We start from the raw sequence: 27,636 nt of genomic DNA, 5'->3' as shown, positions 1-27,636 counted from the left end.
CTCTTACCTCTGAACGGATCAGACACCATCTGCCTTCACCATCTCCTTAAATTCCTCTGATTTTCTCACCAATAAATTATGAAATCTCCAAACTTCTGAGATCAAACGTGTCCGTGGATCAAAGCTGTCGTAGGTGATGTCTCTGGCTGAGCTGGGAGGGAAGGCGGAAATGGAGAAAACGAGAGGATGTGCACTAGTAAGCAGAACGCACATCCACAGTCGCACACAGGGAAGGAAACATGTCAGAAAGTAAAGTGGTCATTAAGGTGTGATCATACGTTGCAGGCGTTGTAGAAATACGCTGAATGTCCTCATTCCTGGGTGATTTTTATGCTTTCATTGTAGACTTTAAACACAGCATCTGATGTTCTGCTGCCAGCTTTAGATATCTTCTGTTTATGTCCTTTTGTCCGGGTGACACCAGTAGTTCACTCTTCTCTCTGTGTGTGTGTGTGGGGGGGGGTGGGGGGGGGGGGTGGCAGAGTCCCGCTATGAGCTGGCAGCATGACTCACACTGCAGACTCCGTGTGACTGCACCCACCGCTGCCACACAGGGTGCGTGTACATGCCAAAGACACGGTAAAACAGGCTGCACTTCCTCTCCGTGTTGGTTGTGGTGTGTTTGTCAGGATTTGGAGAACCAGGACATGAGCTTATCTCTGCTGCAGAGCTGCCATTAGCATGTAGAAACACACTCGCCACGTCTCTGATGAGTTTTCATCGACAGTGTAACTTCAGCTTCCTTCTGCCAGGCAAACGGCACGACTCTGGCATGGACCTCTTCAGATATCGGTGCTCAGTTTGAGAAAAAATGGTGTTTTAGTGCAAATGATTCAGAAAACAAGAAGGAAGGTCCTTGAGCAGATGCTCCGGGGAAAAAGGAACAAAGCTATTTATAGTAACATTAAAGCAACATAACCTGAGAGGCTGCTGGTGTGTTCCTGCACATCTTTACAAAAACATTAACCCCTGCAGAAATGTCTTCTGCTCTGATGGCCATAAATGCACTTTATTTTATTAATGTGAATGCCCATGGGGGTGCTACTCCTCCTGCGCCGTTCAGGTCACTTCAGTCGTTTACATCTCAAACCCTGCAGCTCCTTTGGGAGAAGTGTGCTACGACTTTTGTTGTTTCAAATCTTTGTAGTTTTTGAAAAATTTAGCATTTTGTAAAAAATTAATTCAGCCTTGTGATTGGATGAAAGTCTTTCAAACCCACTGTGAGTGGACGTTGCAAAAATTCAGCTCTGCGATTGGTCAGTTTTTGCATAATGAGCTGAAAACTGCTTCAACAGGGTTTCAGAGTTCTGCACCAGTTTGCAGTGTCTGGTTCATCAAATTCCCGTCCCCATTGTCTTTCCTGCAAAATGTTTGGCACGCTACTCCTCCTACACCTTTTGCCTTACTTCAATCATTCAAATATCAAACTGTTCAGCTCATTCAGGCGATATGTTCTACGACTTTTGGTCTTTATTCACATTTTTGCCAAATGTTAAAATCCTCTCCAGTGATTGGACGAAACAAAGGTCAGCTCAGCGATTGGTCCATTTTCTGCACCGGGACACAGGTACACATACAAGGCACGGGTTCAAATGCAGCATTTAACATAAAGCTCTGCTGTCTTTTGTCGGCTGTTGTTTGTGTGATGATGTGCAGTTCTGCAGACTGCTCAATGTGAACTGTTGGTCTCAGCTGCACACTTCAAGATGTCGGGCAATTAGAAAAAATGTCACTTGTGCTTTTTTTTTTATTTTCTTCAATTTCTTGAACTTATGCAATTTCATTTCAGTCATTCAGCATAGTTCAATAAATGGGCATTCAGTAGCTATTATTTCAATCATAGATGTTTCTAGTTTTATTTTGTTTTTGTGTTTAGTTTGAATAAATTTATTATTTTGCTTTATACTCTTTTTTTTATTTTGTTTAGTTTTATTTTAGAATTTTTTTTATTTTTTATTCTATTTATTTTATTTCATTTTATTTTCTTTGGTTTTATTTTCTTTTGTTTGTGTTTTGTATTTGATTTGTTTTATTTTGCTTTATTTTATTCTATGAATTTTCTTTTTGTTTTAGTTCTTTTTTTACGATTTATATATTTGTTATTTTAATTAAATGTAATTTTCTTCTTTTTAATTCACTGTGTTGTTAGCTGAATTGAGTCTGAAGAGGACGGTCTGTAGCACAAAGCCCAGCGCCAACAGTATCATGTTTTTGGTGGGTTTTGGAGTCAACAGCAGCATGAAAGAAGGAAATAATGTGATCATATCAACTAGGAAGTTTGTCGTAAATCAACTTTAGCTTCAAGGTGTTGGCGTCGCCGCTGCAAACATGTGACCTCAGATGATAAAACAGACCATAAAGAAAGCAGAAATGGACCAATGATTGTAAATAGTTCAACTAAAACCTTTTAAAACCTGAACTTCTAAGAGAAAACAGTTATTTATGAACACAGCCAAATTCATATTAAAGCTGTTCAAATCCTCATATTTTTCTGCGCTTTATGTTTGTCGACTCTTCACATCAGAATCTGAGAGGAACCAGCTCATCAGTCTGCTTCCAGACTGTCGCTCTGCTCTGCTGGCGGCCAGACTTTCTAACCGCAGAATCACGCCGTGAGACGGCGTCTGTGCGGTGATTCAGTGGGACCTGCATGTGCCGCATCTCTCATGGAGAAACTTAGAAACCGCAGAACGGAGCTCGACTCAAGCGACCGGAACTTGTGGAGTTTTTGTCCTTTGCAGCTTGAAGAGAAGCGTTTCTCCACCACGTTGCATGATGTCAGCAGAGTTCGGTCGCCTCGCCTGCCTTCAGCTCCTCTCTTTGTCTTCTCCGTGACCTCCGTCTCCTCTCCTGTCCCGGCTGTTGTGTGGTCAGCAGCGAGCGAGTTTCCAGCTCAGCACCACCCTGGGCTGGACTCATCTGTCTCCCTCATTAGCAGTCACCCCCCTCCTCCTCTCCCCTCTCTTCCCCCTTTCCTTTCATCCCTGTCTCTCACTTCCTTCCCTCCGTACAGCCCACCAGAGAGTCTAACCTCTCCTTTCTCCCACAGTGTGATGCCGTCTGGGCCGGAGGCCAGTGTGCACACGTGTGTGTCGCTGCATGCGAAAGAGACACCCACCTTGGCGGGGTCAGACGGACACACCCCTGTAATCAGTCCAGCGACCCAGCTGCTGCACCACACTTTCATATCATTGCCGTAACCTTTCCTTGTCATCATCATAACCTTTCTAGGTGGCTGTCGTTTCCGCCACTCGCACGCCGCGCTCTGCAAACTGCGCTGTCAGCTTCTGTTCCGCTGAAGGGCATGTTGGAACCTCGGCGGTGGTTGTTCTCACCTTGCTCTGTTTATTCTGGCTGCAGCCATATGCTTCTTACTGGAGAAGATCCGCCTGTTGGTCTGCCCACATCCAGAGGATTATTCCTCTTTATTCCATCTCCAGTGACACTGATAGAAACGACTTTGGAAATGTTTTTTTCTTGTTTAAGCAGCATTGGCGGTGGCGTGTCACTTCTGTCTGCTGGTTCATGGCACTAACAACCAGAGCTTCAGCAAACCACGACACAACAACAAATGGCAAGTCTTCCACCTCTAACTGGTGGATGAGAGTCTGCAGCTTCACTAACAGGGTGTCCAACCTCAGCATCACCAGTGACAGCTGCTGCATGCGAGCACATGCAGCAGCTGAGGGGATGTTGTGTTTTATGCAGATGTTTGACACATGAAGGAAAAGTCTGAAGGAGAAATTGCGGAAGTGCAGCCGAACTTTCTGTGGCGTGAACACGATGGAGACGATGACCGAGCGGGAAATCCGACCGACGGCTAGCAGGTGGAGGTTCTGTCGGTGGCTTCGTTGCTCGGACAGACCGTCTGTTTGGGGAGGTCTTGTTGTCTGGGAGCGTTGTTTAGGGCAACCACTGTGCCGTGGAACACTAGTGTGTCGTGAGAGATGATCAGGTGTGCCCTGAGAAATTCCCCAATTTCACCTCATTGGTCTAAAAAGCAGCTCTGTGTTCATCCAAACAGGCCCCGGGGAAAGACAATAAAATTCCTTCTTCTTGTGTTTATCTGATTTCCATGTAAGAGGCTCCAACTTTATGGACTTTATAATAATAATAATATATAATATATTAATAATATATAATGATAATGATAATAATATAGACATTTTGATTAGATGTGCCGTGGCTCAAAAAAGGTTGAAAAACACAGGTTTAGGGAACTTTGCACTGATCTGGATTTATTATTATACATACAGTTGTGCTCATATTTATTCATCCCCTTTCATTAAAGAAGGAAAAAAACAGCTGCCTATAAAATAAGCTGAAATTGACTAAAGTAATAATAAATAAAAATTTGATGAAAATCATGACATTATTTTCTAATTCTGGTTCAATAGAAATTTTTATTTTTAAAAAGCAAACAAATCAGATAATTTATTCCATATTCCATCAGTCATAAAGTAACATTTAGTTGAAGAATCCTTTAATGTTTCCGCTCCAGTCAGGTGTTTTCTGTTCCTCTCAGTCAGACTTCTGCACCTGTTGACAGGTATTTTGTCCCACTGTTCAACAGAAAAGTTGAACAGTGGGACCACTTTTCCAGGACCACTTTGTTTGTTTGTTTGTTTTCTTTTTCTTTCTTCAACTCAATTAAATGAAAAAACAGTGTTTTATATTACTAAATTATATTTTTGCAAATTTTTAGTTCTTGTTCCTTTTTTAAGTCTCCAGTTATTTGAGTGACTGTTGTAAATTCAGCCTTTTCTTTAATGAAAGTGGATGAAGACATATGAACACAGCTGTAAACACGGCATTTTCCGGAAATCCTGGATTTTTTTTAGCAGTTTCGGTCCAATTTGGTCTCGGTTGACCACAGTATTCTCTGTTTGCTGCTACATTATGCTGTTTTTGTGGGTGCAGTGTGAATAAAGTCACTTTACTTTCTGAATCAGCCATCATCAGCTTCGTCTCCTGCTGCTCCGGGGGGCCGGGGGGGGGGACACTTGTTGGTCCTTGTGTACTTTCTGAGCTGCTGGTTGTGAATCAGTCTTGACACAGAACTCTTGAATCCTCGACAGCACTCTCCGAGGGAAACGAGACGTGCTGTTGTTGTTTACAAGCGAGCCATCAAACACGATCCAGTGGCTCACTGGTCAACCAGCGCTGCAGATTCCCCGCTGGAGCATCACTTAGAACTTAAAGCTGTGCTCAGCCGGCTTGGGGAGTGTTACGGAGAGTTTTCTTACAAGCTATGAGCAAACAGAGTATTCACAAGATATATTATGTTAGTTAGTGTGCAGCTGCGCCTCTGTGACAGCGTTTGAAGAGTCTGAGGGTCGGCTTATGGGACGAAAAATGGCTGCTGTGTGAAGTTGATATCAGCACAGTAGTCGTTGATGGCATCCTTCATCTGCAGGGCCACGATTGTCCCCCGGTTCAAGTTCCCACAGACCAACAACAAAGCAAAGTTAGCCCCTTCTGCAGCCACTGGCGTCCTCTGGTAGCTTGGTGCTCCGTCTTCCCGCAGCCCCTCTGTGTAATCCAGATGCAGGGGCTTAATTGAAGAAGCACTGGAGCTGGCTGTGTTAACCAGCGCCGGCGTGAGGAAGCCCTTTTAAGTTTGGATCGCCTGGAGGCTTTGGGTCTTGCGAGAGAGGAAGTGGGCGTTCGTTTGCTCATCAGGCTTTGTTATGCAGGGTTTTTAAAACTCACCAAAGGATACACACACTGAACTTCCGATCTTCAACACAATTAAGAAGCATCACCCCTTTTAAACTCACGATGAGACTAATTATGTGTATGTGTTTGTGTGTCTGAGGGAAAGACGGAGAACATTTTGTGCAGATTTCCATTGCACACATGAGTCTGGGTGGGTGTGAGCGTGTCATTCAGGCTTGGTAATTAGTTAGAATTAGCTTTTGTTCTGTCGTGCAGAACTTATTCCGGGTATTACTCTGGTTCCATGCAGGTGAATCATCTCCTCATGGTTCTGATTCTCTCATATGTCCAGTTAACAGAGCCTGATCTGCAGCTACCTGGAGAGCCATCTTCACTCTTCTTCCTCTGTTTTGCACACATGCAGCATCCTCTCAAACAAGAACTAAAGGATTAACTACAGAAAAAGGCTTTTTTTTCCCATCAGTCACATCAGAGACAAGCAGAAAGCATCCAAACACACGTCCGTCACAAAGCCTCCTCCTTTAATATCGCTGGCAATTAATCACCATGGTAATGTCTCTTCATTTCAATTTGGGGGGAATCTGATTATGCATTATTGCATAGTCATTTGAGCTGAGTTGAATTATTAATTACCAGCAGCCTGTTGTTTATATTCTTCTCACCCGCCACCCATTCTGTGTTAATTGAAACAATTCAAACCCATGGAAGTGGCTTTACGGTCCCCAGACGTGATCGACATCATAAGGAGTCTGGAAGTTTCAGCCTCTGGTGGTTCAGATCACCCGCTTCAGTTTAGTCCACCTAAACCACCAAATTACAGAGGAATGAGGAGTTCCACGACGTTCATCTGAAATCTGGCCTGACGTAACCTAACGCTCCGATATTATCTCACAGCAGGCGGTCATTTCCCATCTTTAACCAATCAGAGAAGCTGCAGTTGGCATGGACGGCAAGTTGCTGCGTTGTCGGAGAGGCGAGGTGACAGCATTCAGCTGGAGATGTGGCGGCAGCGTCTTCCAGTGAGATAATAACCCCGCCGGTGCCTCGCTGTGGTGCAGAATGCTGGAGACGCAGGTCTGACCCCGCTGATGGAAAAAGCAGAACAATCACAGACGGGACTCTATCAACATGCTAATCTAACATTTAGACTCTACAGGTCTCCGCAGGCTAACACTTTTCAATATATGATCTAAAATATAGTATCTTATTCAATCTTTCCAATTTCACTGGGCCACTAGTGGGATCCCGTCATCCCGCCGTGGTCCGCTTTAACTGCGGGGTCAAATTGACTGAAACTCCTCCGCATGGCGAAGTGAAACCAGGCTGACCTTCTGTTCCTGGGTGCAGCTGCTTAACGGGAAATCAGCCAGTAGATGAAGAACCGGTTCCTGGGTGCAGCTGCTTAACGGGAAATCAGCCAGTAGATGAAGAACCGGTTCCTGGGTGCAGCTGCTTAACGGGAAATCAGCCAGCAGATGAAGAACCGGTCCCTGGGTTCAGCTGCTTAACGAGAAATCAGCCAGTAGATGAAGAACCAGTTCCTGGTTGCAGCCAACACATGAAGAACCGGTTCCTGGGTGCAGCCAACACATGAAGAACCGGTTCCTGGGTGCAGCCAACACATGAAGAACCAGTTCCTGGGTGCAGCCAACACATGAAGAACTAGTTCCTGGGTGCAGCCAGCGGATGAAGAACCGGTTCCTGGGTGCAGCCAACACATGAAGAACCAGTTCCTGGGTGCAGCCAACACATGAAGAACTAGTTCCTGGGTGCAGCCAACGGATGAAGAACCGGTTCCTGGGTGCAGCCAACAGATGACGAACCGGTTCCTGGGTGCAGCCAGCGGATGAAGAACCGGTTCCTGGGTGCAGCCAACGGAGGAAGAACCGGTTCCTGGGTGCAGCCAGCGGAGGAAGAACCGGTTCCTGAGTGCAGCCAGCGGATGAAGAACCGGTTCCTGGGTGCAGCCAGCGGAGGAAGAACCGGTTCCTGAGTGCAGCCAGCGGAGGAAGAACCGGTTCCTGAGTGCAGCCAGCGGATGAAGAACCGGTTCCTGGGTGCAGCCAGCGGATGAAGAACCGGTTCCTGGGTGCAGCCAGCGGATGAAGAACCGGTTCCTGAGTGCAGCCAGCGGATGAAGAACCGGTTCCTGGGTGCAGCCAACGGATGAAGAACCGGTTCCTGAGTGCAGCCAGCGGAGGAAGAACCGGTTCCTGGGTGCAGCCAGCGGATGAAGAACCGGTTCCTGAGTGCAGCCAACGGATGAAGAACCGGTTCCTGAGTGCAGCCAGCGGATGAAGAACCGGTTCCTGGGTTCGTTAAAGGAAGTTTTTGCAGGAAATGAAGACGGCTGCACCCCGTGGTGTTTAGTATGTTTTGTATCCATGTGTAAACAGCAGCAGGGTGTTGGTATTGATAATAATGATGTAATGGAGGGGTTGCTGGTGAAATGTTGCATAAAAGTGTGATTGATCAAGCATGATCGCCTGGCAGGTCTTCTCCTGGTGGTTTATGATGTTGGCGTTTTATACGCGTCCATTGTTTCTGAGCTGGGAACGCCAAATGCCTGGTAATTATTATCGGAGTTTGCTATTTCTTTATTTTATTTTATTGGTTTCAGTTTGTTCTTGATTCTGTTTCCATTCAGCTTTATTTGTACAGCGCCGCTTCACAACACCGCAGTCTGAGAGCACGTTGCTACCTGAAGCTTTGACCTGCGCGGACCAGGTTTTTATATCTGTATTTATTTATTTTTATCTTTATTTTAGTGTCAAAACATACAAGTATATCAGCATTTATTACACAAATGACCTACAACTTATTATTTCTAGAGAAAATAAGCCGTTTAAACTGTTGCGCTTCAGTTACACTTCCACATAAAGTTATATTCACTCTATTTACAAACATAAACAATATAAAACATACACTTGTCATAAAAATATGTTAAAATAGATTTAATCATTTTAACATTTATAAAACTGGTCAGTTATATATATTTAAAATACACTTGATTATTTTCATATTAAAAATTTTTAAATAATATTATATACATTTTATTTTATATTATCTTTATAATTTCTTACTTATTAAAGTTTTTGTTTCCTGTAAATATTTTACTTACAATAACACACATGTAGAAATTAACGTTGGGAAAAATCAAATAAAAAATTCTAAAATTGGGATTTTTTGCTTCACAATTTAAAAAAAAATTTTTTGTTTGAAAATAGATTTTTTTCAAATAAATAAAAATAATCCATTATAAAAAAAAAAAATAATAAAAAAAATTTTAAAAAAAGGTCATTTTTATTGTTTTTATTGATCTTTTAACTTGTCTCCTTGGGAATTACAGCAACAAAATGATGGTCTGGTTGCCAGGTTGTTTTCTCCTTGTTGAAATCAAGAAAAATGACAAGCAAAAAATAAGTTTTTTACATTTTTTTTTGTTTTTAATCTACAAAAAATCAGCAATATCGTGGAATTGTGAGAATCGCAATTTAAATCCAATCAGCACCCAAAAAATTAGTTATTGAATCGGGACAAAAGCATATCGTCACAGCACTAGTATAAATATTTACACATTACTTACTGAGGCACACGTATGTACAACTAAAACCTCTTGTACTTCACATTGTGTTCAGAGTAACAGAACTAGTTGTTTTAAATGTACATGCTTGTACATTTCCACATGTGTGTAGTAATCCTGCGCACCTGAACTGACGGTACAAAGTCAGATCCGTTGTGGTGTCTCTGCGTACTGTCGCCGTTTGAGACGTCGTTGGAGAGGAACTCTGCTGCGTTGCATCGCCGTCCCTCATCCTGATCTCACACGGACACACACCGGCCTTGTTTTTATGCCCTGTGGCGAGCAGTGTGCTGCAGGATGTGTGTGTGTGTGTGTTTGTGTGTGTGTGTGTGTGTGTGTGTGTGTGTGTGTGTGTGTGTGTGTGTGTGTGTGTGTGTGTGTGTGTGTGTGTGAGTGACTGCAGCTGCTTTTGGCCATCCAGGCTGCCTCCTCGTTTTCAGCTTCATTTCCCCCCCTAATGAAGATTCAGAGGCAGCGCAGCTACTGGCACAGGGCAGGAGAGGAGAGGAGGGATGAGCGAGGAGGAATGTATGAGGAAACACCGACAGGAGGAAGGAGAGGGAGGAGATGGAGGGAATGAACAGGAGAAATGACATGATGGAGTGAAAACGGAGTGGGAGAAAGGTAGAAACGTGAAACAAAGGAGGGCAGAACAAAAGGAAAAACGGTGATTAGCTGAGCCAGAGAACGAGTGGAAAAAAAGTTGCCCCCCCCCCCCCCCCCCAGACACACACACACACACACACCCTCCTTCTCGCTTCTAATTAGCTTCCTGGCTGTGATGAATGACACAGCACTTAGGACCCAATCGGCGAGCCGACCTTGTCATGCATGTTGATGGGGTGGGGTGACTCCCCCCCCCCCCCCCCCCCTCTGTCCCTCTCTTACCTATTGTACCACCTCCTGTGGAAGCAGATGCTGCTAATATCTGTGTGTGTGTGTGTGTGTGTGTGTGTGTGTGTGTGTGTGTGTGTGTGGCTGCTTTGTCCTCGCCAGCGTGCGTGTACACACCTGCTTCATTTCAGATGCAGGGACTATTTCACTGTTTTACATGTGAAATCCTTCATCATCCTCTACGGGGAGGTCAGGGCCACAGCCAGAACCAGAACCAGAACCCTGCTCTGTCACGCTTCTAAACCGCAAGAACGACACTGGAAGAGATGTGCTCCTAACGGCCGCAGATGTTGCTTTCAGAACCCTGAGCCGACCTACCATCAGAACCCTGATCTGATCCGATCCATACTGTTGCAGAACCCCGATCCGATCCTGTACCATCAGAACCCTGATCTGATCCGATCCGTACTGTTGCAGAACCCCGATCCGATCCTGTACCATCAGAACCCGATCTGATCCGATCCGTACTGTTGCAGAACCCCGATCCGATCCTGTACCATCAGAACCCCGATCTGATCCGATCCGTACTGTTGCAGAACCCCGATCCGATCCTGTACCATCAGAACCCCGATCTGATCCGATCCGTACTGTTGCAGAACCCCGATCCGATCCTGTACCATCAGAACCCCGATCTGATCCGATCCGTACTGTTGCAGAACCCCGATCCGATCCTGTACCATCAGAACCCCGATCTGATCCGATCCATACTGTTGCAGAACCCCGATCCGATCCTGTACCATCAGAACCCCGATCTGATCCGATCCGTACTGTTGCAGAACCCCGATCCGATCCTGTACCATCAGAACCCCGATCTGATCCGATCCGTACTGTTGCAGAACCCCGATCCGATCCTGTACCATCAGAACCCCGATCTGATCCGATCCGTACTGTTGCAGAACCCCGATCCGATCCTGTACCATCAGAACCCCGATCTGATCCGATCCGTACTGTTGCAGAACCCCGATCCGATCCTGTACCATCAGAACCCCGATCCGATCCTGTACCATCAGAACCCCGATCTGATCCGATCCGTACTGTTGCAGAACCCCGATCCGATCCTGTACCATCAGAACCCCGATCTGATCCGATCCGTACTGTTGCAGAACCCCGATCCGATCCTGTACCATCAGAACCCGATCTGATCCGATCCGTACTGTTGCAGAACCCCGATCCGATCCTGTACCATCAGAACCCCGATCTGATCCGATCCGTACTGTTGCAGAACCCCGATCCGATCCTGTACCATCAGAACCCCGATCTGATCCGATCCGTACTGTTGCAGAACCCCGATCCGATCCTGTACCATCAGAACCCCGATCTGATCCGATCCGTACTGTTGCAGAACCCCGATCCGATCCTGTACCATCAGAACCCCGATCTGATCCGATCCGTACTGTTGCAGAACCCCGATCCGATCCTGTACCATCAGAACCCCGATCTGATCCGATCCGTACTGTTGCAGAACCCCGATCCGATCCTGTACCATCAGAACCCCGATCTGATCCGATCCGTACTGTTGCAGAACCCCGATCCGATCCTGTACCATCAGAACCCCGATCTGATCCGATCCGTACTGTTGCAGAACCCCGATCCGATCCTGTACCATCAGAACCCCGATCTGATCCGATCCGGTACCGCCAGGGAAAAGTTATCTTCGACTTCTTCCCGGCAACAGTCTGGTTGCTTCTTCTACTATTTTTTCCATTTCCTCCAAGAAAGATCTGGACCGCTGACTGGTCCGACCGCAGTCCAGTCCACCGTGTTTCCGGTCCATCCCGGTGCCCCAGAGTCCAGAGAGTGGACTCTGGAACTCTGGACCAGGTTGACATGCAGCTCAGTCCAGTCCGTTTGGCATGTTTCCACCATGATCCTTGTTGTTCTGCCAGCTGGGGATGCTGGTGGTTCTGGTTCCAGGTCCGTCTGAGGGATCAGAGACCACCATGTCCAGCTCAGACTTAAACCCTGAAATTCCTCCAGATTGCTGGAATGGTTTGATGATATTCTGTCTGTAGAGGGAGAGATAAGCTCACATCTTCCAGGCTTCCTTTCAGAAACTTTCTTTTCCAACTCCTCGATGATCTTCTCACATCTGGTGACAAAACGAAGATCTCCGAGCATCTTTGATCTTTCACCTTCCATCCTTCCTCCCACAGAGGGAAAGTTTGCTCGTAGGCTCGGCTGCTGATCCGAGCTTCTCCATCAGAGTGAGGTGAAGTGTAGCTGTTGGGCTTCTCTGACATGAAGAGAAAAACAGGTCGTGACATTTTCCACGTTTCTCTTTGGCCGGTCCACAAAGTTTACGAAGAGTTTTTATTTTCAAACCGGGTTCTTGTCGAGGTCTCTGCAGAGAGCGCTGCTTCCTTCATGGCTGACTCCACCGCCGTGCAGAGTCTTGTGGATGCTTCCGGGGAGGCCTCAGAGGGGAGGATTGTTGTTTCCATAATCATGACCAACTTTTATTTTTCTTCACTCAGAAACTTCACGACCTTGTTCCCCTCTCAAGATTCAATTTATTGTCCTAAATGGGAAACTTGATTTACAGACAGGTTCTTCAAAACTCACACAATAAATCCAGTCACTCACAACAACCATGATTTAAACTATTTAAAAATCATTTAAAATGAATTTACTTAAAAAAACACATAAAAGGGAGGAAAATGATCCCACTGTGCTTTCTGCAGCATTGATTCATGTACATTAAGTATCGTTAACACACAGATTCGTTGATTAACGGGTTGATTTGACCCGTTTTGACATTTAACAGCAAGTAAAACACCCTGAACTCTCATGGTTTGTGTGTCTTTTGTTCTTTCCTGTTTTATTTTGAAGTTGTGATTTCTGTCCAGCCTTGTTTCCAGTTTATGAAGTTCACCTGGACTCAATTAGTCTGTTCAATTCACCTGGGTCTTCTTCTGTTTCTGCATTTATATCCCTTGGTTTCTATTCTTGTGGTGGCTTCATGTGTGTTCTTGTCTGTTGTCGCCTCATGATGCTTCAGTCTTGTCTTCCATGGAGTTTGTCAATTGGATGAAAACCTGTTCTGCCTCCTGCCTCTCTGTCTCCTCGAACCTTGACATAAACATTCATTTTGCCTGAAATTTGATCAATTTACCAAAAGTGACCGAAAACACAGAGAATTTAGAATATTTTAAAATGTTATACTTTTGTAAAAAGCCACCAATTTTACCCGCTGAGGCCTGCATTGGGTCACATTTGCTCCGTAGTTCTTTAGATGGATTTTAAATGCACCAGTATGGGTCAGTTTAATGGCATCCAGATGTGAGAGGCCGCCTGCACCTGCAAACATCGGCATCCTAATGAAGTAATCTGCCTCAGACTGCCTGCGAGGATGGAGCTATCATGGCAGCAGGACGGAGTGTGTGTGTTTACCGTGGGTAATGTGCTGGACAACATGGGGTACAGCTCAACAAACCAGATCATCAAATCCACTCACAGACATTCTGACGCAGATGAAGTGTCTCTCTTCATCCCTACCTGTAAGACACCGGACATGATTAGCGTGCTGTACCTGTCTATTGATCTGTTTTTATCTCCTCCTATTTGTTTTCACTGCAAAGCATTCAACAGATGGATAATTAACCCAGAAACTAATTCTTCTTCTGCTTCCATGATCCGGTTAAGACATCGCACCGTGCAGGTAACATCATTGTTGTACAACAGGAAATACTTAGAGAACATCGACAGAAACTGGGGATTGACCAGCTGATACCAGGCCTGCTGCCAAAGAAGGGCAACATGACACTTTTCCCCTTCGATCGCATATCTCCACATCCGTCCCGACCAACGCAGGCGCGGTGCGAATAAAACTCCAGCTTTAGTCTGAGGAGGTTGAGCGTGATTGGAACGACAGTGTGTCAGAGTAGGAAGGGAACTGACGGCAACCCTTCTGATGAAGACAGCTGATGAAGAGGAGTAGGTAGTAAAGCAGATGTTTATGTAAATTAAACGGTTGTCACACAAGAAACCAACCGTGGGGGACCGGACAGGACATGTGACTTCTGTTCTCTAAAACCGGCGTGTCCAGCTCTGGTCCTCGAGGGCCACGATCCTGCAGATTTTCTTCTTTGTGTTGTAATGTTGGAGTTTTGCATCAGTTAGACCTGATTTTATCCATTTACATATTTTATTTTCTGTTTGGTTGAAGTGGAGAAAAGATCAGAAGCTGTAAAGTTGAGCCTGTGATGTTCTCATGTTCTCTGCTTGGGGTCGGAATAGAACTGTCACAATCAGTCAATTAATCGCATGAGAAGACAAATGTGTCCAATAAGTTTGCTGGACGCAATCATTTCCAGTTGTCTTTCTTTTCTCAAGTGCCACATTTGTTTTAAGACAATATTAAGTAGGGGTGAGAAAATTGAATCGAAAAATCAAAAATCGGGATTTTTTTTTGCTTCACAATTTAAAAATCTTTAAAAATATCAAAAAAAAAATTTTTTCAAATAAAAATAATCCATTATAAAATTTTTGTGATTGTTATTATTTTTATTGATCTTTCTACTTGTCTTCTTGGGCATTATAGCAGCAGAATAATGATTTGGCTGCTGTGTTGTTCTTTCCTAATTGAAATTAAGAAAAATGATGAGCAAAAAAAAAGTTTTATACATTTTTTGGTTTTTTAATCTACAAAAATCAGCAATATTAAAAAAATTTGTGAGAATAACAATTTAAATTGAATTGGCACCCAAAAAATCGGAATTGAATCAAATCGGGACAAAAGCCTATCGACACAGCCCTAATATTAAGTAAACACGGTAGTACGACAAGCTTCCATCTACGCTTAAAACACAGCCATCAACTGCAGTTTTCCCAGCTGGGGGGAAAAAAAGATCTTAAAGAACAGCTTAGCTCCATCTTCCCAACAGTCCACCATCACTGGGGTGTTTAACCAACAGATTAATACACAGGATTGTGTAACATGGCGTGCACTCAGACAGCGTGGTTGGTAAAGCCATGCTGTCATTTAATGTTGAAAAATGTTGCAAACATTTCACAGCCAGTATGAATCGTCTGGATGAACATTCATGTTACAAACCGCAATTCCACAACCTGACAATAACATAAAAAATTACATACAGAAGGCATTTAAAGACATTCAGTTTTACCATTCCACCTCTGGTCCAGTCCAAACATGTCCCTTTATATGAGCTTCACCATACTCTATGTAACTGTGTTACTTAGTTTAGAGACCACATTTTCCAGACAACCACGAAATCTTGATCTGTTTCAGCAGAAATTAAAGTATGCTGATCTCTGAAAGGGTGAACTTGCATTATTATGGCATTGTTGTTATTTTAGTTGAAAATGGTCTCAAAATGACAACAATAATCACTTAGCTCAATATTATCGTTTATTGCAATCATTTCTGGGACAATTAATCGTATGGCAGAATTTGTTACCGTGACAGAGCTAGGTTGGAACTGTGTTTGGTTTGGATGCCGATGCTGGTCGAGTCTTTTTGTCGAGTTTCTCTCTGTCATGTTGCTATGCTACATGTTAGCATTGCTGCTTCCTGCTGTCTGCTGGCATCTCTGGAAGGTGGGGCTCTTGTGATGAAGAGGTTAATAACAGGGATGGTGTGCACTTCAGCCATGATCATTAATGCGCCACCACGCCGTCACACATGCTTTTGAACAATGTGACCCTTTACAGTCTGATTTCCAAGAAAAACAGTAATTGTCTGAAAAGTTTTCTCAGATCCAGACAGGACTGCACTCTTCCTCATCTTCTGGATTTCTTTTCGCTTTAACCTTCTGTGTGGATGTCATGATAAACTGCTTTTAAAGGCAACAAGCACAGCCTTTAATTCATTCATTAGATTGGTAGGAAAAAGCTGTTTTAAAAGTCAAGAATGAGTCATAAAACTGAGGCTGCAGGTCGATCTTTGACACTTTTCAGAACTTAGAAATGCTTTGATTAATTTACTATAAAAACTAAAAGATTATGCTCAAAACCCTAAAACCTGGAGTCTGTAATTAACCAGAATTATCCTTCAAACATGACACACATGCAGAGATGTTGGTCATTGAAAATGGCAAGTAGGTCAAGACACATTGGAGTGCTAATCACAGTGTGTTTATGGTAATACGATCAATCAGTGTGGCGAGACTCAGACGTGTTTTGTCTCCTCTCCCCTGCAGAGCAGCAAGAACTGGCGGGCTGCAGTGGATCTGACGGGCCGCCTGTTGACAGCTCACGGCCAGGGATACGGCAAGGCCGGCCAGCCCAGCTCCCACACCACCGACTCGCTGCAGGTGAGTCACCAATCATTCGTCCATCCATTAAAAGTGACTGAAAGGAAAACTGATGTTGCATAAAAGCAAATAAAATTCACAGCATTTAGTGAGAACAGGCCACATAATGTTTAACTTCTGCTTTAATTTATACCCCACACAGTGTTTTTAGGAGTATATTTGATGCATTGAGTGTCATGTTAAAGGTGCAAATGTAAGATGTCTCCTTCTTTCTCACAGTTAATGTGTTTGTGACTCTGTTGGAGATTATTATTTTATATATTATTATTATTATATATTATCATTATATATTATTATATACATTATTTTAGTAAAAATGCAGTAACAAGTTAACGTTTACGCTGCTGTGGCTCGATGCTATCATCGATGCTAACATTAGCGTTCATGTTACAGAGATTAAGCTCTCCAGCTGTGATTCAGGTGAGTGATGGTGGATGCAGCGTCTGTTACATGTTGAATTGAGTTTTTAAAACCCAAAAGTCACAACGATGCAGCAGCGATTGTCCACCAGAGCTGCTGTTGATTTTATGTACTATGTGTGCAAACTTATGAGAAGCCCGACTTGCCAACCATCTCTGATGTGATGCATTCACTGCTGAAAAATGATGATAAAAATAGGGAAAGGGATGCCCTGATACAAACATATGAACATTTTACAGAGATTAACATCAGTATTATGGCTGATAACCAGTATTTACTGACATCATATGTATTTTTCTAAGTTTAAGATGATCAAATTCAGTACAAAATTGAAGTTAGCGTTAGCAGCGTTAGCTTCTTGCTCTTGTTTGTGAACCTCTGCTTGGTGGTTCTTCAGATGGGATTTCAGTATTGTTGTGGAAAATTTATGTTCTAACTTAGATTTTCATATATTTCATAGTCCTAGCATAAATTCATTTCTGATTATGGCTTTGTGGGAGAAGGTCATGATGAACTAAAGAACTTAAGCTAGGTTAGAAAGTGTCTGCTTACTCCCCTTATAGTCATAGCAAATGAAGTAGAAGCCCTGAGATGTCTGCATTCAGACATCTGGGATCTGTTTAACTAGAACGCTCTTGTTTTGAAGAGTTTTACAGCTAATAACAGACCATGCTTGTTTAGAATAATGTCAGGCAATTGACGTCCTTATGCGAGGGTAAAAGGATGGTTTAGTCTGGAAATCTTTAGAGCATTTTCAGACTTTTCGCCCCGTCGGACCTCTGAACTGTCTCTCCAAATTCCAATTTGTATTATTCTGTTCTTATTTTCTGTTCAATAACTTTGTAAACTTTCTCACTTTAGAACCAGACTCCTCCTCATTGACAGACTTTTTTCCACAAGTATGATGCAGCTTCCTGCGCGCATTACTCCGACCTGCCGTGTATTACTTACTTCTTTTTCAGTATCGTCTCTGAACACCTTGACCTTCAGCCGCACTGCTGACATTGCTTTTCCTTCTCACTTTAACACTCCACGATGTCGTGCTGCAGAACCAAGCAAGTGGCGCATGGCGAACCCGTCACCTGACACAGCCGGAAACAAATATCTGTTGTTAGTTTTACTTATCAGAGCAATGCTGATACCGATATTAACGCAGATAGGTGCATCCCTAACCAGGTGCCCAGGTGGGCGTGGACCAGGAGGCGGCCGGGCTGCGAGCAGATGTCCAATCTCTTTCACTGCTTTCTGCTGAATGTTTAGACATTTTCCCAGCATGGGGTGTTTTGTGTGTGTTCCAGCTCTGGTTTGTGCGGCTGGCTCTCCTCACAAAGTTGAACCTTTTCCAAAACGCCGAGCTGGAGTTTGAACCGTTTGGCAACCTGGACCATCCAGATCTCTACTACGAGTTTTACCCTACTGTTTACCCTGGGAGGAGAGGTACGTGCACGCAAACACACAAACATTTTGGTATTTAAATAGTCCAAACCCGCTCTGAATATTCCCTCCAAGAGCCAACAGAAGGTTGAGTCAAAGTGTAAAGACTGTGTGTTTTATCAGCTTGCTTTCTGCAAGGATTTAGCATTTTACCCACGTTTTACTGGACACACAAGCGTACCATTACTGTCAAATTTAATATTCAAAGCAAAGTTTCTGCCAGGAGCTTGATATCAGACTGTATCGTCAAGAAGCTCCAACAGCTCCACTTGTTTCGAGCAGTTCTTTGGTTTTGTTTTTCTTCTTTTTACACTGCTTGAATTGCCCTCTAATGTATTCCCATTACTTTGGATTTGTTTCGCCCCTCGGGCTACTACAGCGAAGGCAGTAGCGGAGACACAACCGCACACACACACTCGTACACTAAACAAAACAAACACTTGAAGCTACACTGCTCCGCCTTCTAAAGAGAGCAGCGATTGACTTTCCATTGCTCAATATAAAACGCTTTATGCCCTGCTAGGTGCTCCGAGACAAACTGGCATAAGCTGGCTGCCTATCTCCAGAAGTCAAACATTTCTTTAGTCCAACGGTCGCATTGACTGTCTCTTACCCACATTCGCTCTCTGTCAACGCCTTAAGACATGGCCGCCCCATGCTCTCACACTCTGATGAAGAATAAGAATCGACCGAGGACTCGAAAAGAAATCATATTTCTGTCTCTTATTAATTTGTCATGAAAAGTTGCTTCTAATAATAAACAATAACTTAAATGAAGTGAATGCAGATGGAGTCATACATAGTTTAACATATAATTCTGCCAAGACTCACTTATCTTAGCAAACACAGCAATAATATGCAGTTTATGTTTTATATGTAGTAAATGTGTTAAATACGTGACTCATTAGACAAAGTAGTTATTTATTTACATGCAGTCTGCAGCTGAACCACTAGGTGTCACTAAATCCTTCCCACTACCAGGAGGCTCTTTCATACAGAGGAAGAAAACTGCCAAACTTTAACAGATACAACCTGAATACATGAATAAAATGTTATTTATTCATTAAAATTTGAAATAGAAACAAACATTATCCATTAAAGTTACTCATTAAGTTTTCTAATCAAAATATCAAATCATCTAATGAAAAACAATGTAGTTATTTTCACTGTATAATCAATTATTTAATATTTTCCAAGATCCAGAACATCATCAACAGTTTTATTAAACTTATGCAGATTCAGGCTGTGAAGTCTGATTGGTTACTCTGCTCAGTCACTACAAATCGATCCAAATCGATCACTACAGAATCAGTACATTACTTTGATACAACTGATGGCAGTATTGTTGGTTCATCTACGTGTTTATTGATTTATTCAGCTGCAAATACATTGAACTGCGTTGTTAAACACCTCCTGACAGGTTTCTTAGACACTCCAAACATGAACTCTGAGAACTTTGAGAACATTTTCAGTTTTACCTCTCACACAGTCTGACAGTAGCAAAACATTTCTTATTAACTCACAAGATAAAGCGTCCATCTTTTAATATGTTTCTTTCTTAAAATGCATCGATCATAATGACATCAGTTATAATAAAACAGTAACATATCAGAACATTTAGTTACTTATTTTGATTTGAACAAATTAAGTGAAAGCACTCGACAAACAGTGACAAATCACAGCACCTGCCTGTTAATTAGCCGTTGATTTGGATCAGGCGTGTTGCAGCAGGGAAACACTAAAACCTGCAGGATGGTAGCTCTTGCTGAACACTTCAGAACGCCTTGAAGAAGTTTCTGATGGCCTGTTATGTTTCCATTCCTGGACCAAGTCCTGTTTGTTTTTGTTGATTTATTTTTGATAAAAGTTAAAGTGTTCCTGCTTCAACCTTCTGCTGCCTCAGCCGGCATTTGGTCCCAAAGAGTCTATAGAAATTGTGACACTTTCGCAGGAAAATAAAAGCAAAACACAGATAATTATCCCAACTTTTGTTGCAACTTTTTACAAATCTGCTGAAAATCAGATGTTTGGAGTTGCAAAAAATGCAAAAGATGCTGCAAAATCCTGGAGGGACTGACATTAAAATGAGTTCATCTCTACGTATTGATGATCTACACGCCAGAAATGGGGGGAAAAAGTGGACATTTCCCTAAAAACTTTAAACTGCTCTGCAAATAAATGAGCTAAAAACAGCTGATCCACCTGCTGGACGGGGTTACTGATGACGCTGCAGGGCCTCCGCTCGCCCTCATAAAACGTTTTTCTCATGATTACACACAGTTTGCATGAGTTCTGCTGTTTCCCACCTCCAGAAGCTCCTGACGAAGTTTGCAGTTAACAATCCAAAGTTGGATCCCTGCACAATCTGATGCTTTTTTTTCTTCCTTTTTAGAGATAAATTATTCAGAAACCTTTATGCCATGTGGGGCGTTTTCATCAGATTCTATATAATGGTATGACTCTCTACCTGACTGATGTATGGAGGAGAGTGTATCATTGCATCATGTCCTCTAGACGGGTTAGATAGAAAGCAGGAGCTGATGGAGAATGGAGATAGAAATTGAGACACACAGACTGGCAGAAGCTGCAGCCAAAGATGGACTAGCGAGCTGAGTTTCAGATCAGATGACAGTATCAAAGAGACCCTGATCAAAGCCTGGGGACTCACCTGAACACAGGCTTGTGCTCAGGGGTGTGTGTGTGTGTGTGTGTGTGTGTGTGTGTGTGTGTGTGTGTGTGTGTGTGTGTGTGAGACGTAGAGGCAGAGACAGAGGGATGAGGCAGAGAGAGATGAGTGATGGAGCTGTGCAGCACACGGAGAGGGAGAGATGAGAGGGTTTAATAAGCAGCCATACGTAGCTCAATGCCATCTGTAGGTTCCTGCCTCCAGGGCTGTGTACAGTCTGTGTGTGGGTGGATGGGTTTATATTCTCATCTCTGCACTCTCTGTCTCTTCTCTCGCTGCCTTTTCTCCCCATCACATCCCTGCTGTTTTCTTATCCCACCCTGTTTCCTTTTGTCCCCTTTTTCCTCGTACGTTTTCTTCCTCCCTCTCCTGTTTTCTTCTTATCTTTACTCCTCTCTCCTGGCATCCCTCCACCCATCCTTTCCTTGTTTTGTTTGCTTCCAGGCTCGATGGTCCCATTCTCCATGCGGCTGCTGCATGCTGAGCTTCCCCAGTACCTGGCCAAACCCCAGGAGGCTCTGGACCGCCTGCACAGCCTCAGAACCGTCTGCCTTGCTGTTAGTAGACACACAAATACCACAACACAGGCTCCATGCACGTCAGCCGTTCACACAGCGAATTAGCTCAATGAGCGACTTCCACATTCGCAACATGGGCTGTTCGACGTCTGAAACATGAAGGAAGAACTTGTTGTTTGTTGCTGTGCAGAAATAGGTACAAACATACCCTCATTGTCCTCGTTATCATCTCCACTGTGTTAGTTGAGGGTTAGTTATGATGATAATCTCCCGTTCCACCTCATCACCATGACAATCTCCCGTTCTACCACATCCTGATGAGAATCTCCCGTTCCACCTCATCATGATGAGAATCTCCCGTTCCACCTCATCATGATGAGAATCTCCCGTTCCACCACATCACCATGACAATCTCCCATTCCACCTCATCATGATGAGAATCTCCCGTTCCACCTCATCACAATGAGAATCTCCCGTTCCACCTCATCATGATGAGAATCTCCCGTTCCACCTCATCACCATGAGAATCTCCCGTTCCACCTCATCATGATGAGAATCTCCCGTTCCACCTCATCATGATGAGAATCTCCCGTTCCACCACATCATGATGAGAATCTCCCGTTCCACCTCATCACCATGAGAATCTCCCGTTCCACCTCATCATCAGCAGAATCTCCCGTTCCACCTCATCACCATGAGAATCTCCCGTTCCACCTCATCACCATGAGAATCTCCCGTTCCACCTCATCATCATGAGAATCTCCCGTTCCACCTCATCATGATGAGAATCTCCTGTTCCACCACATCATGATGAGAATCTCCCGTTCCACCTCATCACCATGAGAATCTCCCGTTCCACCTCATCACAATGAGAATCTCCCGTTCCACCTCATCATGATGAGAATCTCCTGTTCCACCTCATCACAATGAGAATCTCCCGTTCCACCTCATCACCATGAGAATCTCCCGTTCCACCTCATCACAATGAGAATCTCCCGTTCCACCTCATCACCATGAGAATCTCCCGTTCCACCTCATCACAATGAGAATCTCCCGTTCCACCTCATGATGAGAATCTCCTGTTCCACCACATCATGATGAGAATCTCCCGTTCCACCTCATCATGATGAGAATCTCCCGTTCCAACTCATCATTATGAGAATCTCCCGTTCCACCTCATCACCATGAGAATCTCCCGTTCCACCTCATCACCATGAGAATCTCCCGTTCCAACTCATCACCATGAGAATCTCCCGTTCCAACTCATCATGATGAGAGTCTCCCGTTCCAACTCATCATGATGAGAATCTCCCGTTCCACCTCATCGCCATGAGAATCCCCCGTTCCCTCTCATCACCATGAGAATCCCCCGTTCCCTCTCATCACCATGAGAATCTCCCGTTCCACCACATCATGATGAGAATCTCCCGTTCCACCTCATCACCATGAGAATCTCCCGTTCCACCACATCACCATGAGAATCTCCCGTTCCACCACATCACCATGAGAATCTCCCGTTCCACCACATCACCATGAGAATCTCCCGTTCCACCTCATCATGATGAGAATCTCCCGTTCCACCACATCACCATGAGAATCTCCCATTCCACCTCATCATGATGAGAATCTCCCGTTCCACCTCATCATGATGAGAATCTCCCGTTCCACCACATCATGATGAGAATCTCCCGTTCCACCTCATCACCATGAGAATCTCCCGTTCCACCTCATCACCATGAGAATCTCCCGTTCCACCTCATCATGATGAGAATCTCCCGTTCCACCTCATCACCATGAGAATCTCCCGTTCCACCTCATCATGATGAGAATCTCCCGTTCCACCTCATCACCATGAGAATCTCCCGTTCCACCTCATCACAATGAGAATCTCCCGTTCCACCACATCATGATGAGAATCTCCCGTTCCACCTCATCACCATGACAATCTCCCGTTCCACCTCATCATGATGAGAATCTCCCGTTCCACCACATCACCATGAGAATCTCCCGTTCCACCTCATCATGATGAGAATCTCCCGTTCCACCTCATCACCATGAGAATCTCCCGTTCCACCTCATCATGATGAGAATCTCCCGTTCCACCTCATCATGATGAGAATCTCCCGTTCCACCACATCATGATGAGAATCTCCCGTTCCACCTCATCACCATGAGAATCTCCCGTTCCACCACATCATGATGAGAATCTCCCGTTCCACCTCATCACCATGAGAATCTCCCGTTCCACCTCATCGCCATGAGAATCTCCCGTTCCACCACATCATGATGAGAATCTCCCGTTCCACCACATCATGATGAGAATCTCCCGTTCCACCTCATCACCATGAGAATCTCCCGTTCCACCTCATCACCATGAGAATCTCCCGTTCCACCACATCATGATGAGAATCTCCCGTTCCACCACATCATGATGAGAATCTCCCGTTCCACCACATCATGATGAGAATCTCCCGTTCCACCACATCACCATGAGAATCTCCCGTTCCACCTCATCATGATGAGAATCTCCCATTCCACCTCATCACCATGAGAATCTCCCGTTCCACCTCATCATGATGAGAATCTCCCGTTCCACCTCATCATGATGAGAATCTCCCGTTCCACCTCATCATGATGAGAATCTCCCGTTCCACCACATCATGATGAGAATCTCCCGTTCCACCACATCATGATGAGAATCTCCCGTTCCACCTCATCGCCATGAGAATCTCCCGTTCCACCACATCATGATGAGAATCTCCCGTTCCACCACATCATGATGAGAATCTCCCGTTCCACCTCATCACCATGAGAATCTCCCGTTCCACCTCATCACCATTAGAATCTCCCGTTCCACCTCATCACCATGAGAATCTCCCGTTCCACCTCATCACCATGAGAATCTCCCGTTCCACCTCATCACCATTAGAATCTCCCGTTCCACCTCATCACCATGAGAATCTCCTTTTATGTTCTGCATGTATTGGTTGGAACCAGTGCTTATTGGACTTCCTGTTTCCTTTCCATCATCTTCAACCAGTCTGTACATTTTCTAAACTGGATATTTTCTCCCCTTCAGACCTTCACTAGAAACACTGGAGATGGTTGTGTGAAAACACCCAGACCAACAACCTAAAATCTTCCTCATTCGAACGTTCTCACCATGACGACATGCTGCCTTGTGATTGGTGTTGGATATTTGTGTTAACAGGAAGTTGAACAAGTGGATGTGACTGTAGATCCACACAGGAGTCTTGATGCACAAGTACTACCTTAAAAACATGAACCTGATAGATATCGAACAACCAGGATCAGAAATTGCTAACTGTGTTAGCTCACAACTGCCAAAGTTTTCACTGTACTGTAAAGTTTACAGTCTCGTATCTTAGCAGTAGTTGTAATATTACACACAGTAGCTGTAATGCCTGGAATAAAGGAGTGAGAGGTTTAGTTTCTGTATTTCAGCTCTTCATTGGTGTCATACAAGGTCGTTTTGACCGCCTAATGATGATGGAGATGTGCAGGAGAAGCAGATACACAAAATGAACCGGCTTCACACAGTTCTGCTGGCTGCTACGATCCACCTGCAACCTCAGAAAAATCTTTTAGAATAGCATTTATCACATTTTCTGTTCCAGAAGCATCACCTTCATCCAGGAAGAAACTCTGCCGTGCTGTGAAAATATTAGTTGTCGTTAACGACCGTCCTTAGCGACCCTCCTTAGCGACCGTCCTTAGCTACCATTGTTAGTTACCGTCCTTAACTACCATCGTTAGCGACCGTCGTTAGCCACTGTCGTTAGCGACCATTGTTAGCGACCGTCGTTGGCAACCGTTGTTGGAGACCGTCGTTGGCGACCGTCGTTGGCGACCGTCGTTGGCGATCATCGTTGGACACAGTCGTTGGACACAGTCGTTGGCTACCGTCTAACATTGTGCACATCTATACACCATTTGTGTAGCAGACCCCTGACTCAAGGATGAGACTTTACTGATGACTTTTTAGATTTAATGGCAGTAAACCTGCAAATTCACCGTAAGATCTGGGAAATACACAGAAAATGCATTTAAGTAACTATCCGACTCTTACATCCTTTACAATAAATATAAATCTGGCAGTAACTCATAAAATTGATTTATGTGAAAATATAAACATCCCAATAGTCCCGTTATAAACATATTAAACATACCTTGTTCCTCTAACAAGGGGGCTGCGAATCATCTAAAGAAAAGAAAACGTTTTTCTGGAAATCTGTAACATTTTTACCATCAGATAGTTGCCGGTAAGTGTGCTCGCACCACCACAACTGATGGGCGGAAGTACCTTCAAAATAAAAGCGTTGACGGAACGTTAACAGCAGCAAGTGCTAAAATAAAATATTACCTTTAGGAATTACTTGTGGTTATTTACAATGTGCATCCAGTTGCGTAAGTGTGGAAGTTAGATTTGATCCAAGTTCAGCTTCTGCACCTGGTAAAAGATGATATCTGTCGCAGACATGGCAACTCGACCAACAGCAGTCACCAGCGGTCAGCTTGGACAGTGTATAATTAGCAGCTTGTGACATGCCTTCCCATGTAAAGAAGCAATGCTGCAGAGATGAGCCAATATAATCAGAGGGCTTCTTCTGAAGAGAGGCCTCCCTTGTCCCACACTGAAGCTGTGTTAGCCATCGGCTGCCGTGTCCTCTCTGTAAAATATTCCCCAACATAAGCAGCATCCAGACGTGCTGAGGTTTCATCCTCGTATGTCGACAGATTCTGGAGAACCTGGAGAAAGGCTTGGCCGAGGATGGCAGCATGATCACCCTCACACAGGAGAACAGGGAAGGTAAGCACGCACACACACACACACACACACACACACACACACACAGACAGACTTGTGGCTACAGACCTGGCCGCAGTCCCAGACTGCATCACTCCGTGGGAGGAGAGTGAGGTCACGGGCCTTGGTGGTTAACACACACACTGAGGCAGATGCACACCTGGTGCAGGACTGCAGCATACGCAGCTCAGCCACACATACACACTCGGCCTCAACCGCACACCAATGCGGTGCTCTAAAAAGTGTTTAGCACCTCACTGCTCCAGTACGCTCGCTGAATATCAAATGCTCTCTCCAGCTCTTCACGCCAAGCAGATCGATACAGATCAATCCTACCAATCCACTCGCATCTGCACTGCTGGGCCATGGAAATGGGCCGACAGACAGACCCGGTGTACAACACCCCGTACTCATGCAAAACGTGCATTATGAGCTGTTAGTATTTTTGGAAAACGAGGCATGTATGAGGAGCTAGCTCGCGATGGAGTGTCCTTCCTCCGCCCGCAGAGACAAGCGGCAGTCGAGTCAATCACGCCGCGCTTCGCTCCCACACATCCCAACCAAACTGAGTGATCAGCTCCTCTTCCTCCTGCTCTAACACACAGCCAAATGCGCCGTGATGAATAGTAACAGGCTCTTCCACAGGAGAGGAAGAGGAAAACGGAGTGTGCCGCAGTGTCTTCCTCAACATCTCGGCTTAAAATAACCCAGGTGTACGGCGGGTTGTAATGAGAGTGTGGAAACACAAGCAGGTGGAGTGAAAATAGTCTCTGAGCCTCTTTTTCCTGCCTGTCTTCTTCTTCTCTTCCTGTTTATAGCATCTCTAAAGCTGTGGAGGTCTCGTCTCAGTCGGGTCATGTACTCCATAGCCAACTGCCTGCTGCTGATGAAGGTAGGTGTATGTGTGTGTTTGTCAGCCCACGCTTGTGTGTCGCTGTGTGTGTGTGTGTGTGTGTGTGTGTGTCAGAGATCTCTGATGCCAGGCTGGTGGAGGATTCACAGTGAAATCCCCACAGACTGACCACTAATTGGATTCTTGGTCAGTGAGAGAGCGAGCAAAGAGGAGGGGAGGTGGGTTCAGGCGGTGGACAGAAACACAGTGTCATCTAGTGGTGAGAGTCGGTATTACACCCTTTTCCAGCAGGTTGAGCTCAGTCTCACATTTAACCCTTAAATCTCCTCCTGAACAGCATCATTTATACTATAAACAGTGTCTCAGGAACGCTGATGCTTATTCTTTAGTCTACAGATATTTTCTAAGTGTTTAAAATCCAGATACTACATGTAGTGTTTATTCAGAGACTCCTGAATAAACACTACTT

At 44.5% G+C, this 27,636-nt stretch overlaps 1 protein-coding gene across 1 annotated transcript in view; it reads left to right on the top strand.

Annotated features, from left to right (window-relative positions):
* trappc12 (trafficking protein particle complex subunit 12) overlaps positions 1-27,636 on the top strand; it is a 51,225-nt gene that overhangs the window by 9,996 nt on the left and 13,593 nt on the right. The window contains exons 4-8 of the mRNA XM_079262673.1: positions 16,315-16,428; positions 18,147-18,285; positions 21,413-21,525; positions 26,245-26,317; positions 27,133-27,206. Coding sequence (XP_079118799.1) covers positions 16,315-16,428; positions 18,147-18,285; positions 21,413-21,525; positions 26,245-26,317; positions 27,133-27,206 — 513 coding nt within the window. The remainder of the gene's footprint in view (positions 1-16,314; positions 16,429-18,146; positions 18,286-21,412; positions 21,526-26,244; positions 26,318-27,132; positions 27,207-27,636) is intronic.

This window comes from Telmatherina bonti, assembly GCF_933228915.1.
Source record: "Telmatherina bonti genome assembly, chromosome: 22".
NCBI lineage: Eukaryota > Metazoa > Chordata > Actinopteri > Atheriniformes > Telmatherinidae > Telmatherina > Telmatherina bonti.
Note: the sequence above shows the minus strand (reverse complement) of the source record. Positions and strands in the feature narration are given on the sequence as shown.